Source organism: Myotis lucifugus, unplaced genomic scaffold (genome assembly GCF_000147115.1).
Source record: "Myotis lucifugus unplaced genomic scaffold, Myoluc2.0 scaffold_639, whole genome shotgun sequence".
NCBI lineage: Eukaryota > Metazoa > Chordata > Mammalia > Chiroptera > Vespertilionidae > Myotis > Myotis lucifugus.
The window spans coordinates 67132-84133 of NW_005871687.1; the positions used below are offsets into that span (position 1 = coordinate 67132).

A 17002-nucleotide genomic window follows, 5' to 3' on the forward strand; every position below is an offset into this window, starting at 1 on the left:
GGGACACGATTGTCTTTTTCAATCGGGAGGGAGTCTCAGGCTCTGAGCTCCAGTTCCGGGAGAGTCTCTGGGGACCCAGACTCAAACGGGAGAAACGGGACTGTCTGGCATCGGTTGGAACACGAGGGCAGCTTTCTCTAGGAAGGCACTCGCGGTGATTACCAGGACCTCTGAAGGCAGGACTGAGCAGCCATACTGCTTGCTCGCTCGCTCGGCCCTCCCTGTTGATCCCCTGGGACCCCGCCCCGACCAAGCCGCGCAGGGAGGCTTTTGCTTATGAAAGGCCCAGCCCTTTGTAATCTGAAAATAACTTAACAAACTGCAGCTGCCCCAAGGCCCCAGGGCAACTTGCATTGCTTTACAGCTGGCTTCTGCTGGGTAGCCTCAGGCAGAGGCTAGATTAGCACCTCCTTAGATCCAAGAGCCAGTGTACCCAGTGGTCAGAGTGGGAACATCCAATTACAACTTCTCAGATCTATAAGGGACACATTCAGGGGGCAGACTCAGTGAGCACCAAAGCCCCACTGAAGCAAGTCTTGCCCCAGAAGGTGTCTTCAGCACAGAAGGTCTCCCACCATAGACACAGCTGATTCTCACAGCTAATTGGCCTGGAGGTCAAATCCTCCCAGTTTTACCTACAACAATCAAGGCTTAACTACAACAAGACTGTGCACAAAGCCCACAAGGGGGTGAACCAAGAGTGTCTACCTCAGGTAATTGGGACAATTAGCACAGAAAGCCACTCTATCGACACAGCGAAGCATAAAAAATGCCGAGACAAAGAAACAGGACACAAATGACAGAAATGGAGGAAAAGCAAACTGCTGGATATAGAGTTCAAAACCACACTTTTTAGGTTTTTCAAGAATTTTCTAGAAACCGCCGATAAATGTAGTGAGATCCTCAAAAATCTAGTGAGACCCTCGATGTTGTGATAAAGGACCAACTAGAAATTAAGCATACACTGACTGAAATAAAGAACATTATACAGACTCCCAACAGCAGACCAGAGGATCGCAAGAATCAAGTCAAAGATTTGAAATACGAAGAAGCAAAAAACACCCAACTAGAAAAGCAAAATGAAAAAAGAATCCAAAAATACGAAGATAGTGTAAGGAGCCTCTGGGACAACTTCAAGCGTACCAACATCCGAATTATAGGGGTGCCAGAAGAAGAGAGACAGCAAGATATTGAAAACCTATTTGAAGAAATAATGACAGAAAACTTCCCCACCTGGTGAAAGAAATAGACTTCCAAGTCCAGGAAGCGCATAGAACCCCAAACAAAAGGAATCCAAAGAGGACCACACCAAGACACATCATAACTAAAATGCCAAGAGCAAAAGACAGAGTATCATAAAAGCAGCAAGAGAAAAACAGTAAGTTACCTACAAGGGAGTACCCATACGACTGTCAGCTGATTTCTCAACAGAAATTTTGCAGGCCAGAAGGGAGTGGCAAGAAATATTCAAAGTGATGAATACCAAGAACCTACAACCAAGACTACTTTATCCAGCAAAGCTATCATTCAGAAGTGAAGGCCAGATAAAGAGCTTCACAGATAAGAAAAAGCTAAAGGCCGAAACCAGTTTGGCTCAGTGGATAGAGCGTCGCCTGCGGACTGAAGGGTCCCGGGTTCGATTCCGGTCAAGGGCATGTACCTGGGTTGCGGGCACATCCCTAGTGGGAGATGTGCAGGAGGCGGCTGATCGATGTTTCTCTCTCATCGATGTTTCTAACTCTCTCTATCTCTCTCCCTTCCTCTCTGTAAAAAATCACTATTCTTGGGGGGAAAGGGGGTGTGGGAGATGCGGGAAGAGACTGGACAAAAATCGTGCACCTATGGATGAGGACAGTGGGTGGGGAGTGAGGGCGGAGGGTGGGGTGGGAGCTGTAAGGAGGGGAGTTATGGGGGGGAAAAAGAGGAACAAATGTAATAATCTGAACAATAAAGATTTAATAAAAAATAAAAAGGCATAGGGTAGCTCAGGGGTCCTCAAACTAAGGCCGGCGGGCCACATGCGGCCCGTCGAAAACATTTATCCAGCCCGCCAGGTGTTTTTGCCACCGCTGCCTGTCCTGCTTAGCAGCTGACTCGTCCCGGGCCCACAGTGCGCATGTGTGGAATGTCTGAGGGTCAGTGAACTGGCCCCCTGTTTAAAAAGTTTGAGGACCTCTGGGTAGCTGAATGGATACAAACACATGACCCAACTATATTTTCTCTACAAGAGACCCATCACAGAACTAAAGACATGCACAAGATGAGAATGAAGGGAAGGGAAAAATTTTGTATAATAAATGAAAAAGAAAAAAAACTGGAGTAGCAATACTCATTTCTGAAAAGTAGACTTCAAAATGAAGGTCATCACAAGAGACAACAAAGGTCACTACATAATATTAAAGGGATAGATCCAACAAGAGGATATAACCCTGGTAAACATATATGAATCCAATATAGAAGCACCTAAGTATATAAAAAAAATTCTAGAGGATTTTAAAAGAGAGATCGACAACAATACAGTCATAATAAAGACCTATAACACCCTACTAACTTCACTGGATAGAGCTTCCAGACAAAAACTTAACAAACCTCAGAGAAAAGGTAGGGGAGGGTGGGGGTAAGGGGGAGAAATCAACCAAAGAACTTGTATGCATGCATATAAGCCTAACCAATGGATACAGACAACAGGGGGGTAAGGGCATGAGTGGAGAGGTGTAGGGGGCAATGGGGCAATAAGGACATATATGTAATACCTTAATCAATAAAGAAAAAATTTTTTTTAATTTAACAAGGAAACAGTGACTCTAAAGGACACACTGAATCAAATGGATTTAATTGACATTTATAGAACATTTCACCCCAACGTGGCAGAATGTACATTCTTCTCAAATGCACATGAATCATTCACAAAGATAGACCACATATTAGGACACAAATGGATTTAATTGACATTTATAGAACATTTCACCCCAATGTGGCAGAATGTACATTCTTCTCAAATGCACATGAATCATTTGACAGAAAATAATGAAGAAATAATGAAGAAATAATGACAGAAAACTTCCCCCACCTGGTGAAAGAAATAGACTTACATATCAAGCATTTTCTCAGATTACAGTGGAGTGAAATTAGAAATCAACTACAGTAAAAACACCCCAAAACATTCAAACACATGGAGGCTAAATAGCACGTTATTAAACAATGAATGGGTTACAAGCAAGATCGAGAAAGAAATAAAAAACTTCCTGAAAATAAATGAAAATGAACAGACAACAACCCAAAATTACTGGGACACAGCAAAAACAATCCTAAGAGAGACAGTACTGTGAACACTTGCTGAGGAAGACGTAAGTTAAGAATTTGTAGTCAACAACAAAAAAGTCCAGTTTAGCAGAGGTAATCAAGAGAGTGAGAAGTTTGTGTTTTAGTCAATATTGACTTGGGAGAACAAATATTTTTAAAGCAGAGTTTTGGTTAAAAAAACACATTAAATTATTGCTTCAATAACTGGAGGCACATAGATCAGTTCAAAGTTTTTAAATAATGCTTCTTCAGGATCACCTGCAATAAAAAAAGGAAGACTTTGCTAACAAGTCACTGAGATCCCATTTCTGAGTTAAACTACGCACCTCCTCATCATCTCTTTTACTTACTGTACAATTGTTAAGAATGTCATTTCTTTTAAAAACATCAATTCTAAAAAAAAAAAAAGAGTAGGTTAATATCACAATATTTTTTTACAAAAAAGATCTATTCCTTTTTAATTTATCTTTATTGTTTAAAGTATTACAGGTGTCCCTCTTTCTCCTCCATTAACTCCCCTGCTCCCCACTTCCTTCCCATCCCCAGTCCTTCACCCCATTATGGTCTGTGTCCATGGGTTTTTAATATGAATTTGTCTCCTGGATAAAATTATTCGAAAATACTAAGCTTTATCATCATACAGAAAAGGGAGTTATCTTTCTACAAAAGACTCTTCCCAGGGCTCCCTTCATGTCTCTGTTCCTCAGGCTGTAGATGAACGGGTTCAGCATGGGCGTCACCACAGTATACATCATAGCCATGACCATCTCCTTCACAGTAGAATTATCAGCTGATGGGCATAAATAAAGAGCAATAATTGCCCCAAAGAACAGTGACACCACAGCCAGGTGGGAGCCACAGGTGGAGAAGGCCTTGCGCATACCTCTAGCAGAAGGGACCTTGAAGATGGATGAAACAATTCGTGCATAGGACAGGATGATGAGTAGGAACGGGATGACAACAATGAGTCCTCCGATGGTAAATATCACCAAGTCATTAACTCGCGTGTCAGAGCAGGACAGCTTCAGCAGAGCAGACATGTCACAGAAAAAGTGAGGAATCACATTGTCGGCACAAAAACACAACCTGGCCATGAGCAGAGTGTGTAACATGGCATGCAACGTGGTCAGCCCCCAGGACAGCGCCACCAGGGAGAGACAGAGCCTGGGGCTCATGATGGTGGTGTAGTGCAGGGGGAAGCAGATGGCCACATAGCGGTCATAGGCCATGGCCACAAGGAGGAAGCTCTCCAGGTCTCCAAAAAATAGGAAGAAGTACATCTGGGTCAGGCAGCCTGCATAGGGGATGGATGGGACTTGGCTCTGCATGTTGTGCAGCAACTTGGGCATTGTGACAGAGGAGAAGCAGAGGTCAGAGAAGGACAAGTTACTGAGAAACAAATACATGGGCGTGTGGAGCTGAGAGTCCAGGCGAATCAGGAAAATGATGAGGAGGTTCCCCAGGACGGTGGTAACATACATGACCAGGAACAGGGCATAGAACAGGCTTTTCTGCTCTGACTGGATGGGCAGGCCCTGGAGGAGGAACTCTGTGACGGCAGTTTGGTTCCTTCCTGTCATATCTGTCTCCAGTATCTTTAGGAAGAAATAATAGTGTCCATTAACACCCGAATTTAAAAATGAACACATTTCTATGATACATGATGTTGTAGGTACTCTACAAAAATACTTTACATCACCTTTTCACCATCACTACAATCTCTAGATTTCAAATCTCTATAATCAGAAACTCTTATTAAAAATGACTCTTTTTTTACTTTGTTTTAACACATAATAATGTTCTAACCTTTCTGAAATTCTCTCATCCATTAGCTACTAAGACACATAACGTTTCAGTTTTCCTCATACCTGCCGGACCAAACAGCCTCAGTAACTATAATTGTCTCCTGCTCAGTCAAAATCTTACATGATGATGTTCCCTCAGGGCTTTTTCTTAAACACTCTTCTACTTCAAAGACTTCGATTACCATTTAAACTTCAGATGTATATGTCTCTCTAATCTATGAGTATAACAGTTGCTTAATGATTTCCTTCCTTGGCTGTATCACAGCATTTTAAGCTCAGTAGATCCCAAAAGAAAATCATGACCTTACCTTGCTCCTCTTCCACTCTCCACCTCTTCTGATTTACCTCATCTCATTAAAAGAGTTCCTAAATCTCCAGCCATAAACCTGAGGATTTCTTTCATTCCCACCTTTCCCTCATCATCAACATCCACTCCTTCAACAAGTCTGACAGATTCTGCCACTTAATTCTCATTCATCCATTCTTATCTCAACTTTCACGACCCTACACCAACTGACCTCATGCCTTATTTATACTATTGAAACAGTTTCACTGTGGCACTCTAAGATGAAAATCTGATCATCATGCTCCCTACTGTCCCTAAGAACAATGGATCCTCATTGTTCTTAAGATAAAGGCAACATTCCATTCAAATAATGCTTCATCTTTTTCACCCATCCAGTAAAGGAGAATATAGCCAATGATACTGGGATAACCGTGCATGGTGACAGATGCTTAACTAGAGGTAGTGTGGTGATCACATTGTAAGGTATATAAATGTCAAATCACTATATTGTACACCTGAAACTAATATAATATTTTATGTCAAATATATTTAAATTAAGAAGTGACCCTTTCTGCCACCACAGTTTTGTCTGGCCCCCCAATTGCACTCACATTCTTCTCTTTAGCAATGCGGGACCTCAATGTCACAACTTCTTGCCTCCAGCCTTTTGCACTTACTGTTCCTCTTGCTTAACATTTTCCTCCCCCTGCTCTCTCTTCACCTGACTAGCCCTTACATACCCTCCAGGTATATTACATGTCACTTACTCAGCTAAACCTTTCCTGCCTCCCAGACCAGATGAGAACCACTGCTGTTTCACATCACACTGTGCAGGCTCCCATAGCCCTCAAAGCCATTGAATTATTGGTTTGTACCTGATCCTTACTAGACGGTAAGATCCATACAGAAAAGGCCATGTCTGCTCATGACTGACTGAGGCTGAGACATGTATCCAACTTTACAGGTAGCAGGAGTCCTTTTAAGTAAGAGCCACTACATCTACTAAATTTTCCCAGAGCAAGAAGTCTCTAGCCTCAAGCATTTAACAGTGGATATGACACTTTATTATAGAATTTATGAATGTGATCTTGTGCCCTTGGAAAATGTTAGGGTACCACAGATTCTCTACTCTTGCCATTAATGTAAATGATAAAGGTAATAGAGCTATATAGCAAGATGGATAGATATGTAGATAGATAGATAATCCCCTTTTGGTCTTATCTCTCTGGAGCACCATGACTAAGACACATTATTGTGCCTCAGAGCAGACAAAGAAAGCAGAGGGGAAGGACTAAAAGATGTGGGAAGCTCCAGTTGCTGGGATTTCCACCATTTGATGCTGTTTGATCCAGCCACATAGATAGATTTTACACTTTAACACTATGCACTGACAGTACAGGGGGGGAACATCAGGTGAATCACACACCTGGTTTCTCTGAATTTTGTTTCTCAAGTAAATTAGTGGCACCTGACTCTTGTGCCAATAGTGTGCTGGAGATGACAAATAGGAAACAGAACTCGCAGATGCTACCACCGATAATGCAATAAGCCTCTCATCTTCTTCACCCACTAAGTCAGTAGTGCTCAGCCTGGAATGCACATAAAAATCTCTGAGGGGAGTGCTTCCGAAATGAATGTCCATGCAAATCACCTGGAGTTCAAGGAAAACACTGATTCTGACTCAGGAGGAAAGCAGCTACTTTGTAAATTAGCATTCTGATGATGCCCATCCTTGTCCACTAACGACACAGTGAACTGCAGGTACTAGTAACTATGATGCTATTGAAAATAAAGATCACTGGTCTCCCTAAGAGAAATTTAGAGAAGGGTCCTATGCCAAGGTTTTTCAAACTCAAGGTCCTCCAAAATATAGCAAGGGCTAGAGCTATTGCATTAAAAGCTATCATTACATTAAAATTGTATTACACTGTGGAATACATTACATAGGAAGTAATAGTTATGGACGCTATTATTAATAAAAAAGATCATAACTGGTGGACATTCAACAAAATGTTTTAGGATTTGGGGAAGTCTTGGAGGCTGAGAGGTGGAGAAGAGGAGGGTCATCATACCTGAAAATACCACAGCAGAACATCACACAACCTGAGAAAGCAAGACCATCCTGTTAGAAGGGACCCAAGAGACCAGCTCATTCATCTCCTGCCCAACTTAGTCTGTCTAAGGGTGATTTCTGGACCCTTGTCTGAGATTCTGCTCCCCTTTATACACTAAGCCATGTCAAGTAACAGCCTCTGTAGTCATCACCTGTGCCTGCAACATCCCTTCTCACATCTCCTATTCTACACAACCCTACACCAAAGGGCCCTGGATCCCAGAGGAATCTAGATCCTGGAGGAACTCATTAAAGTCAAAGTAATTATCCAGGATGGTTCTAGGACCATGATCTCAGAGTCCTGGAACAGTGACTGGTTATAGTCACTGATTACACATGACTATACTTGCTGGAAGCCAATTCCAGCATGACAGCAGGGCTGAATCTGGGAATGGCTGATGGCATTTCCCCAAACCTGAATGGGATACATTAAATTGATTGTTTGCTGCCAGACAGCTCAGGGCATCTTAATCTACATGTTATTGCCTCCTACTGGCCAAACACCTGAACAGCCTTAGGCTAATTCCCCCAAATCTGACAATGGACTCTGTATACTAAATCCTGACCTTTTGAAGTGTATATCTCCACCTCGCCTCAGGACAATTTGTGTTAATAAAAACCATGTCCTGAGACAAAGAGATCTCAGTTTCCTTTAAAATAGGCTCCTCTGACCCCCAAATGCCTTTCAAAATTATATTTCATCTCTGGACTCCTATTTAATCTATGCACAGCCTTCTCCAGATTCCAGAACCTGTCTAGATGCTGGATCAAGACCCACCAGCATTAAATTATGCCCAACGTCCGGGATTATATACTTTGGAGAGAAGCTCGTGTATGGACGATTAAACACTATCTGTTTAATGGACATTAGGCGTGTGGGGCTGGAGCCTACATTTTCAGAGGTGAAGGAAAATGGTTGGAGAAGCCAACTAGCAGGGACCAGAGTGTGAATTTCCTAAAATATCTTAGGAGTGTAGGAGGCTTTACCTGGTGGACATTAGAAGCAATCAATGTTCTTTGAGCAAAATGCCATGAAAGATACATATTTTGGAAAGATTCTCAGGTGGTAGAATCTCTCACTATACCCCAAGTCCTCATAAGCATACCTAGGGGGAGAGATATATCAGCAGCTAACACCTATTAGATCTCTATGACCCAAGCGTATGTAAGTATGTGGAAAACTTAGAGTAAGAGAAAAGATAAACTCTCCCAGATCATGTTCAATCTTCTTCAATCCAAGATTGAAAAGGAAAACTGGTTTTAATCCCATTGAGGAACTTGCATCTCCTTACTTCTTTAAGAAAACCTTAATACACTGGCCAGTATCATTATCTCTACTACTCTACAAGTGTGTCAGATTAACTCCTAGTCTCCACATCTTCCCTTTGTTGCAATTGATCACAAGACCATAGTTGACTTATAATTTCTTCTTTCACCACCCATTTCATGTTCTCCTTGACCATCATCTCAGCTGGATAGGGTTCTTTACATCGTGATGTTATGCAGACCTTCATTTCTGGGATACCTGCATCCTCATTGATTCTGCTTTTATTGGTTTGCTATAATCTTCATAAAATTCATTATTAGACATGACAATACTGAGCTATAACAAAAGAATTTCACAGTATTTCAGACACGGTCTTCTCTGGTCCAGTTGTGTAAAGCATCCTAGTTTTCCATCTGTAATAAATATTGCCACCCTAAGCAGAATAGCAATATTGCTCTTTGTCTATTGGTTCACATAAGAACTTCAAAAAGTCCAGATGGTAGGCTCAACTTCTCAATCAATGAAACCATTGTTATAAGCACTTTCCCCTTGAGAACTATATGAAACACTTCTTGTGTGCCATTTTTAATTCTCTCAGCCTCATCTCTTCTTCCAGCCACAAGTGCAGTAACCAACTCTGCACTGACTTCAACTAGCTGTAGAGGATGCAACCTAAAACCAGTTCACCTCATTTATGCTCTACACGCTCCAGACTTCCTGCTCTCGAACTTCTCTGACTCCATGACACAGGATGTCCTGGGGAAACTCCCTAAGTTCACATAAAAATATTTAGGTATCTGCCCCATGTTGAGTGAATTGTATAGAGTGTGAGCTATAGATTTTGATTCTTTTTTGCATATGGAAATTCAATCTCTCAAGTACTAATGGTTAAAAATACTATTTCCCATTGAATTGTCTTTAGATTTTTGTCAGTGATCAATGGATTATACATGAGTGGATCTATTTCTGGACTCTATAAGCTATTCTATCGTCTCTCTATACCTATCTATATTTCTATCTTTTCTCTAATACCACAATTTCCTGATGATTTTAATTTAATAGTACATCTGGAAACCAGGGAAATATGAGTCCTCCTACTTTGTTTCCAAAATCAACTTTGTTTTTTTAGTTTCTTTCCTTTACATATAAATTTTGTAATCAGATTGTCTATTTATACCCCCCATTGGAATTCTAATGGAATTGTGTGGATTCTCTAGATTAGTTTCAGAAATGGCCATATCTTAACAATAGTATTGAATCTTCCAATATCTCCCATTATATTTATCCATTTCTTCAGATCATCTGTGATTTCTTTAATCAGTGTTTTGAGAGTGTCAAGATATAAATCTTTGCACATATTGTGTAAGATTTATAGCTAAGTATTTAATTATTTAGTGCTATAATAAATGGTACTTTAAAGTGTTTCTTCACTTTCTACATCTTCATTACTAGTTGATAGTAATATAAATTATAATGTGTTAATATTTCTTTATTTACATACAGAATAAAAACTTAATATATGGGAGAGTTTAAAATGATGGCAGAAGTAAGTGGATGCTGCACAGACATGCTCCCAGGAACAAACTGGAATTACAACTAAAATACAGAAAATTTTCCTGAATAATCAATGGAAGACTCGGAGGAGAGAACCCTGATGTCCGAGGACCAAAAGTGGAGACTGCATAGAGACTGGTAGGAGGGGCGGAGGCACAAAAGGGCTGGCTGAGCACCCACAGAACCAATTGAAGTTTCAGAGAGATATCTCAGCTGTGGGGGGTTGCCACTAAGTACTCTGGGATCTAATCCCCAAGTTGGACCCCCACCAGAGAGCACCACAACTGAGAAGGGTACCCACATAACATCTGTCTGTGAAAAGCAGCAGGGTTGCTGTCTGCCAGGGAATGACAGTGGAAAATTCAGGATCCCTCTTAAAGGGCCAACACACAAAATTCCCTGGGGAGTCCCCTCCAACCCTCCCTCCACCCCCATCTCCATGCTCTGAGAGGGAGTGTGGAATGTGCTGGAGTTGTGTGGGCAGAAGCCAGGATTGGGGACTAGGGGGTTAGAGCTCGGAATGCAGACACCCCCAATTTCCTGGGCTCAGTCATTCCCTCACACAGCAGAGGACATCTTTCCCACACAGACATTTACCTTGTCTGGGGGGAGACAGCTGACCCACCCTATTGGAAAACACATTGCCCTGAGGTACTTAAGAAAATAAAAATAACAATTAGCCTCCAGGCAGAAGCAACTGTTGAAAAAACTCTCGCCACACTTGAAGAGGATTGCCACACTTGAAGACGATTGCCTGGAGCCATCCCAGTTGGAATCCTATCAGTCAATAGCAGTGATGGCAAACCTTTTGAGCTTGGCATGCCAGCATTTTGAAAAAACCCTAACTTAACTCTGGTGCCGTGTCACATATAGAAATTTTTTGATATTTGCAACCATAGTAAAACAAAGACTTATATTTTTGATATTTATTTCATATATTTAAATGCCATTTAACAAAGAAAAATCAACCAAAAAAATGAGTTTGCGTGTCACCTCTGACACGCGTGTCATACATTCGCCATCACTGGTCTATAGGCAGAGGCTGTCTCTGGAGGCTTTGAGTCTTTGCCTGATCTAATTAGTAAAACACAGAGTTTGACACTGTCCTGCACTAAAGATTGAGAGGTGCAGAGGATCTACCTAATATATAGTCACAAACCCAAACAGACAACCAAAATGAGGAGACAAAGAAACAACCCCCAAATGAAAGAACATTTCAAATGAAAGAACAAGAGAATTCTCTAGAAGAAGAGATAAATAAAGCAGAGATAAGAAATTTGTCTGAAACAGAGTTCAGAATAATGATGGTAAAGATGCTCAACAACATGAAAAAAGATATAGTAAATATGGAAAAAAACAGAATGACATAACACAAATAACGAACCCATTGGAAGGAATACACAGCAGATTAGAGAAAGCTGAGGATTGAATCAGTGAATTAGAAAACACAGTTGATAAAATCACTCAATCAGAGAACCAAAAAGAAAAAAAAACAATTAAAAAATAGGAGGACACTTTAAGGGAACTGTGGGACGATGTGAAATGTAAGAATATTAAGATAGCAGGTGTGCCAGAAGAGGCAGAAAGGGAAAGGGGGATAGAGAACGTGTTTAAAGAAATAATGGCAGAAAACTTCCCTAACCTGGTAAAGGAAAAAGTCACACAAGTTCTGGACGCACAGAGAAACTCCAAAAAAGAAGAACCCAAACAGGCCCACGCCCAGACACATCATAATTAAAATGCCAAAAATTAAAAACAAAGAGAGAACCTTAAAGGTAGCAAGAGAAAATCAAACTGTTACCTACAAAGGAACTCCCATAAGGCTGACACCTGATTTCTCATCAGGCCAGAAGGGAATGGCATGAAGTACTCAAGGTGATGGAAAGCAAGGATCTGAAACCAAAATTACTCCTCCCTCCCTCCGCAAGGCTACCATTCAAAAAAGATAGTCAAATAAAGAGCTTCCAAGACAAAAAGAAAAGGTTAAAGGATTACATCACCACCAAGCCTGCATTATAAGGAATGCTAAAGGGACTGCTGTAATGAGAAGAAAAACAGAGAAAAATCTAGGCATATCCTATATAATAAAAGGGTAATATGCAAATTGACCCAAATGGTGCATGACCAGGAATGACCAGTCTCTATGACATGCACTAAACACCAGGGGGCAGATGCTCAATGCAGGAGCTGCCTCCTGGTGGTCAGTGTGCTCCCACAGGGGGAGCTCTGCTCAGCTACAAGCCAGGCTGACGGCTGCGAGTGCAGTGGTGGTGGCAGAAGCCTCTCCCGCTCCTTAGCAGTGCTAAGAATATCTGACTGCAGCTTAGGCCTGCTTCCCATGAAGAGCAGGACTAAACTATCAGTCAGACATCCCCCGTGGGCTCCCAGACTGCAAGAAGGAGCAGGCCGGGCTGAGGGACCCCCTGAGTGCCTCTAGTAGAATTAAAATGGCAATAAATAAGTAAGTACCTATCAATAATAACCCTAAATGTAAATGGATTAAATGCTCCAATAAAAAAGGCATAGGGTAGCTGAATGGATACAAACACATGACCCAACTATATTTTCTCTACAAGAGACCCATCACAGAACTAAAGACATGCACAAGATGAGAATGAAGGGATGGAAAAAAAATTCTATAATAAATGAAAAAGAAAAAAAAGCTGGAGTAGCAATACTCATTTCTGAAAAGTAGACTTCAAAATGAAGGTCATCACAAGAGACAACAAAGGTCACTACATAATATTAAAGGATAGATCCAACCAGAGGATATAACCCTGGTAAACATATATGCATCCAATATAGGAGCACCTAAGTATATAAAAAAATTGTAGAGGATTTTAAAAGAGAGATCAACAACAATACAGTAATAATAGAGGACTTTAACACCCCACTGACTTCACTGGATAGAGTTTCCAGACAAAAACTTAACAAACCTCAGAGAAAAGGTAGGGGAGGGTGGGGGTAAGGGGGAGAAATCAACAAAAGAACTTGTATGCATGCATATAAGCCTAACCAATAAACACAGACAACAGGGGGTGAGGGCATGAGTGGGGAGGTGGAAGGGGCAATGGGGCAATAAGGACATATATGTAGTACCTTAATCAATAAAGAAAAAAATGTTTTAATTTAACAAGTAAACAGTGACTCTAAAGGAAACACTGAATCAGATAGAATTAATTGACATTTATAGAACATTTCACCCCAACGTGGCAGAATGTACATTCTTCTCAAATGCACCTGGATCATTCACAAAGATCAAACACATATTAGGACACAAAATTAGTCTCTACAAGTTCAAGAAGATTGAAATCATATCAAGCATCTTCTCAGATTACAGTGGAGTGAAATTAGAAATCAACTACAGTAAAAACACCCCAAAACATTCAAACACATGGAGGCTAAATAGCATGTTATTAAACAATGAATGGGTTACAAGCAAGATCAAGAAAGAAATAAAAAAAACTTGCTGGAAACAAATGAAAATGAACAGACAACAACTCAAAATCACTGCCACACAGCAAAATCTATCCTAAGAGAGAGTACTGTGAACACTTGCTGAGGAAGACATATGTTAAGAATTTATAGTCAACAACAAAAAAGTCCAGTGTAGCAGAGGTAATCAAGAGAGTGAGAAGTTTGTGTATTATTCAATATTGACTTGGGAGAACAAATATTTTTAAAGCAGAGTTTTGGTTAAAAAACACATGATAAATTATTGCTTTAATAACTGGAGACACATAGATCAGTTCAAAGTTTTTAAATAATGCTTCTTCAGGATCACCTGCAATAATAAAAAGGAAGACTTTGCTAACAAGTCACTGAGATCCTGTTTCTGAGTTCAACTATGCACTTCCTCATCATCTCTTTTACTTACTGTATAATTGTTTAGAATGTAATTTCTTTTAAAAACATCAACACTAAAAAAGTAAGTGTGGATTATTACCCCATTATTAAATTTAATATGTCTACTGAATAAAAGTATGCAAAAATACTAAGTTTTACCATCATACAGAAAAAGAAGTTTTCTTTTTGAAAAACACTTTTCCCAGGGCTCCCTTCATGTCTCTGTTCCTCAGGCTGTAGATGAAGGGATTCAGCATGGGTGTCACGATAGCGTACATCATAGCCATGACCATATCCTTCAAAGTAGAATTATCAGTTGATGGGCATAAATATAGGCCAATAACTGTACCATAGAACAGTGACACCACAGCCAGGTGGGAGCCACAAGTGGAGAAGGCTTTGTAAATACCTCTAGCAGAAGGGACCTTCAGGATGGACAACACAATTCGTGCATAGGACAGGATGATAAGTAGGAACGGGATAACAAGAATAAGCCCTCCCATGATAAATATCACCAACTCATTGACTTGAGTGTCAGAGCAGGATAGCTTCAGCAGAGCAGACATGTCACAGAAAAAGTGCGGAATCACATTGTCGGCACAAAAACACAACCTGGCCATGAGCAGAGTGTGTAACATGGCATCCAAAGTGGTCAGCGCCCAGGACAGCGCCACCAGGGAGAGACAGAGCCTGGGGCTCATGATGGTGGTGTAGTGCAGGGGGAAGCAGATGGCCACATAGCGGTCATAGGCCATGGCCACAAGGAAGAAGCTCTCCAGGTCTCCAAAAAGCATGAAGAAGTACATTTGGGTCAGGCAGCCTGCGTAGGGGATGGAGGGGACTTGGCTCTGCATGTTGTGCAGCAACTTGGGCATTGTGACAGAGGAGAAGCAGAGGTCAGAGAAGGACAAGTTACTGAGAAACAAATACATGGGCGTGTGGAGCTGAGAGTCCAGGCGAATCAGGAAAATGATGAGGAGGTTCCCCAGGACGGTGGTAACATACATGACCAGGAACAGGGCATAGAACAGGTTTTTCCGCTCTGACTCGATGGGCAGGCCCTGGAGGAGGAACTCTGTGACGGCCGTTTGATTCCTTCCTGTCATATCTGTCTCCAGTATCTTTAGGAAGAAATAATAGTGTCCATTAACACCCGAATTTAAAAATGAACACATTTCTATGATACGTGATGTTGTAGGTATTCTACAAAAATACTTTACATCACCTTTTCACCATCACTACAATCTCTAGATTTCAAATCTCTATAATCAGAAACTCTTATTAAAAATGACTCAATTTTTTTTACTTTGCTTTAATACATAATAATGTTCTAACCTTTCTGAAACACCCACTCATTAGCTTCTAAGACACATAATGTATCAGTTTTCTTCATACCTGCAGGGCCAGACAGCCTCAGTAACTATAATTGTCTCCTGCTCAGTCAAAATCTTACATGATGATGTTCTCTCAGGGATTTTTCCTAAACATTGTTCTACTTCAAAGGCTTCCATTACCATTTAAACTTCAGATGTACATGTCTCTTTAATCTATGAGTATACACAGCTGCTTAATGATTTCCTTCCTTGGCTGTATCACAGCATTTTAAGCTCAGTAGATCCCAAAAGAAAATCATGACCTTACCTTGCTCGTCTTCCACTCTCCACCTCTTCTGATTTACCACATCTCATTAAAAGAGTTCCAGGATATTTAGCCATAAACCTGAGGATTTTCTTTCATTTCCACCTTTCTCTCATCATCAACATCGACTCCTTCAACAAGTCTGATAGATTCTGCCACTTAATTCTCATTCATCCATTCCTTATCTCCACTTTCACGACCGTACACCAACTGACCTCGTGCCTCATTTATATTATTGATATAGTCTCACTGTGGCACTCTAAGATGAAAATCTGATCATCATGCTCCCTACTGTCCCTAAGAACAATGGATCCTCATTGTTCTTAAGATAAAGGCAACATTCCTTTCAAATAATGCTTCATCTTTTTCACCCATCCAGTAAAAGAGAATATAGCCAATGATATTGGGATAACTGTGCATGGTGACAGATGCTTAACTAGAGGTAGTGTGGTGATCACATTGTAAGGTATATAAATGTCAAATCACTATATTGTACACCTGAAACTAATATGATATTTTATGTCGAATATATTTAAATTAAGAAGTGACCCTTTCTGCCACCACAATTTTGTCTGGCCCCCCAATTGCACTCACATTCTTCTCTTTAGCAATGCTGAACCTCAATGTCACAACTTCTTGCCTCCAGCCTTTTGCACTTACTGTTCCTCTTGCTTAACATTTTCCTCCCCCTGCTCTCTCTTCACCTGGCTAGCCCTTACTTACCCTCCAGGTATAGTACATGTCACTTACTCAGCTAAACCTTTCCTGCCTCCCAGACCAGATGAGAACCACTGCTGTGTTTCACATCACACTGTGCAGGCTCCCATAGCCCTCAAAGCCATTGAATTATTGGTTTATACCTGATCCTTACTAGACTGTAAGATCCATACAGAAAAGGCCATGTCTGCTCATGACTGACTGAGGCTGAGACATGTATCCAACTTTACAGGTAGCAGGAGTCCTTTTAAGTAAGAGCCACTACATCTACTAAATTTTCCCAGAGCAAGAAGTCTCTAGCCTCAAGCATTTAACACTGGATATGACACTTTATTATAGAATTTATGAATGTGATCTTGTGCCCTTGGAAAATGTTAGGGTACCACAGATTCACTACTCTTGCCATTAATGTAAATGATAAAGTAATAGAGCTATATAGCTAGATGGATAGATATGTAGATAGATAGATAATC

The 17002-nt window shown here is 40.8% G+C and overlaps 1 protein-coding gene across 1 annotated transcript; it reads right to left on the reverse strand.

The window, feature by feature from the left end:
- Positions 1-3938: 3938 nt before the first annotated feature.
- LOC102442836 (olfactory receptor-like protein DTMT) lies at positions 3939-15280 on the reverse strand. Its single transcript, XM_006105124.2, has 2 exons — positions 14782-15280; positions 3939-4885 (listed from the first exon to the last, which is right to left on the reverse strand). Exons 1-2 carry the CDS (start codon positions 15278-15280, stop codon positions 3939-3941), a joined length of 1446 nt encoding a protein of 481 aa, XP_006105186.2.
- Between the last annotated feature and the right edge of the window lie 1722 nt (positions 15281-17002).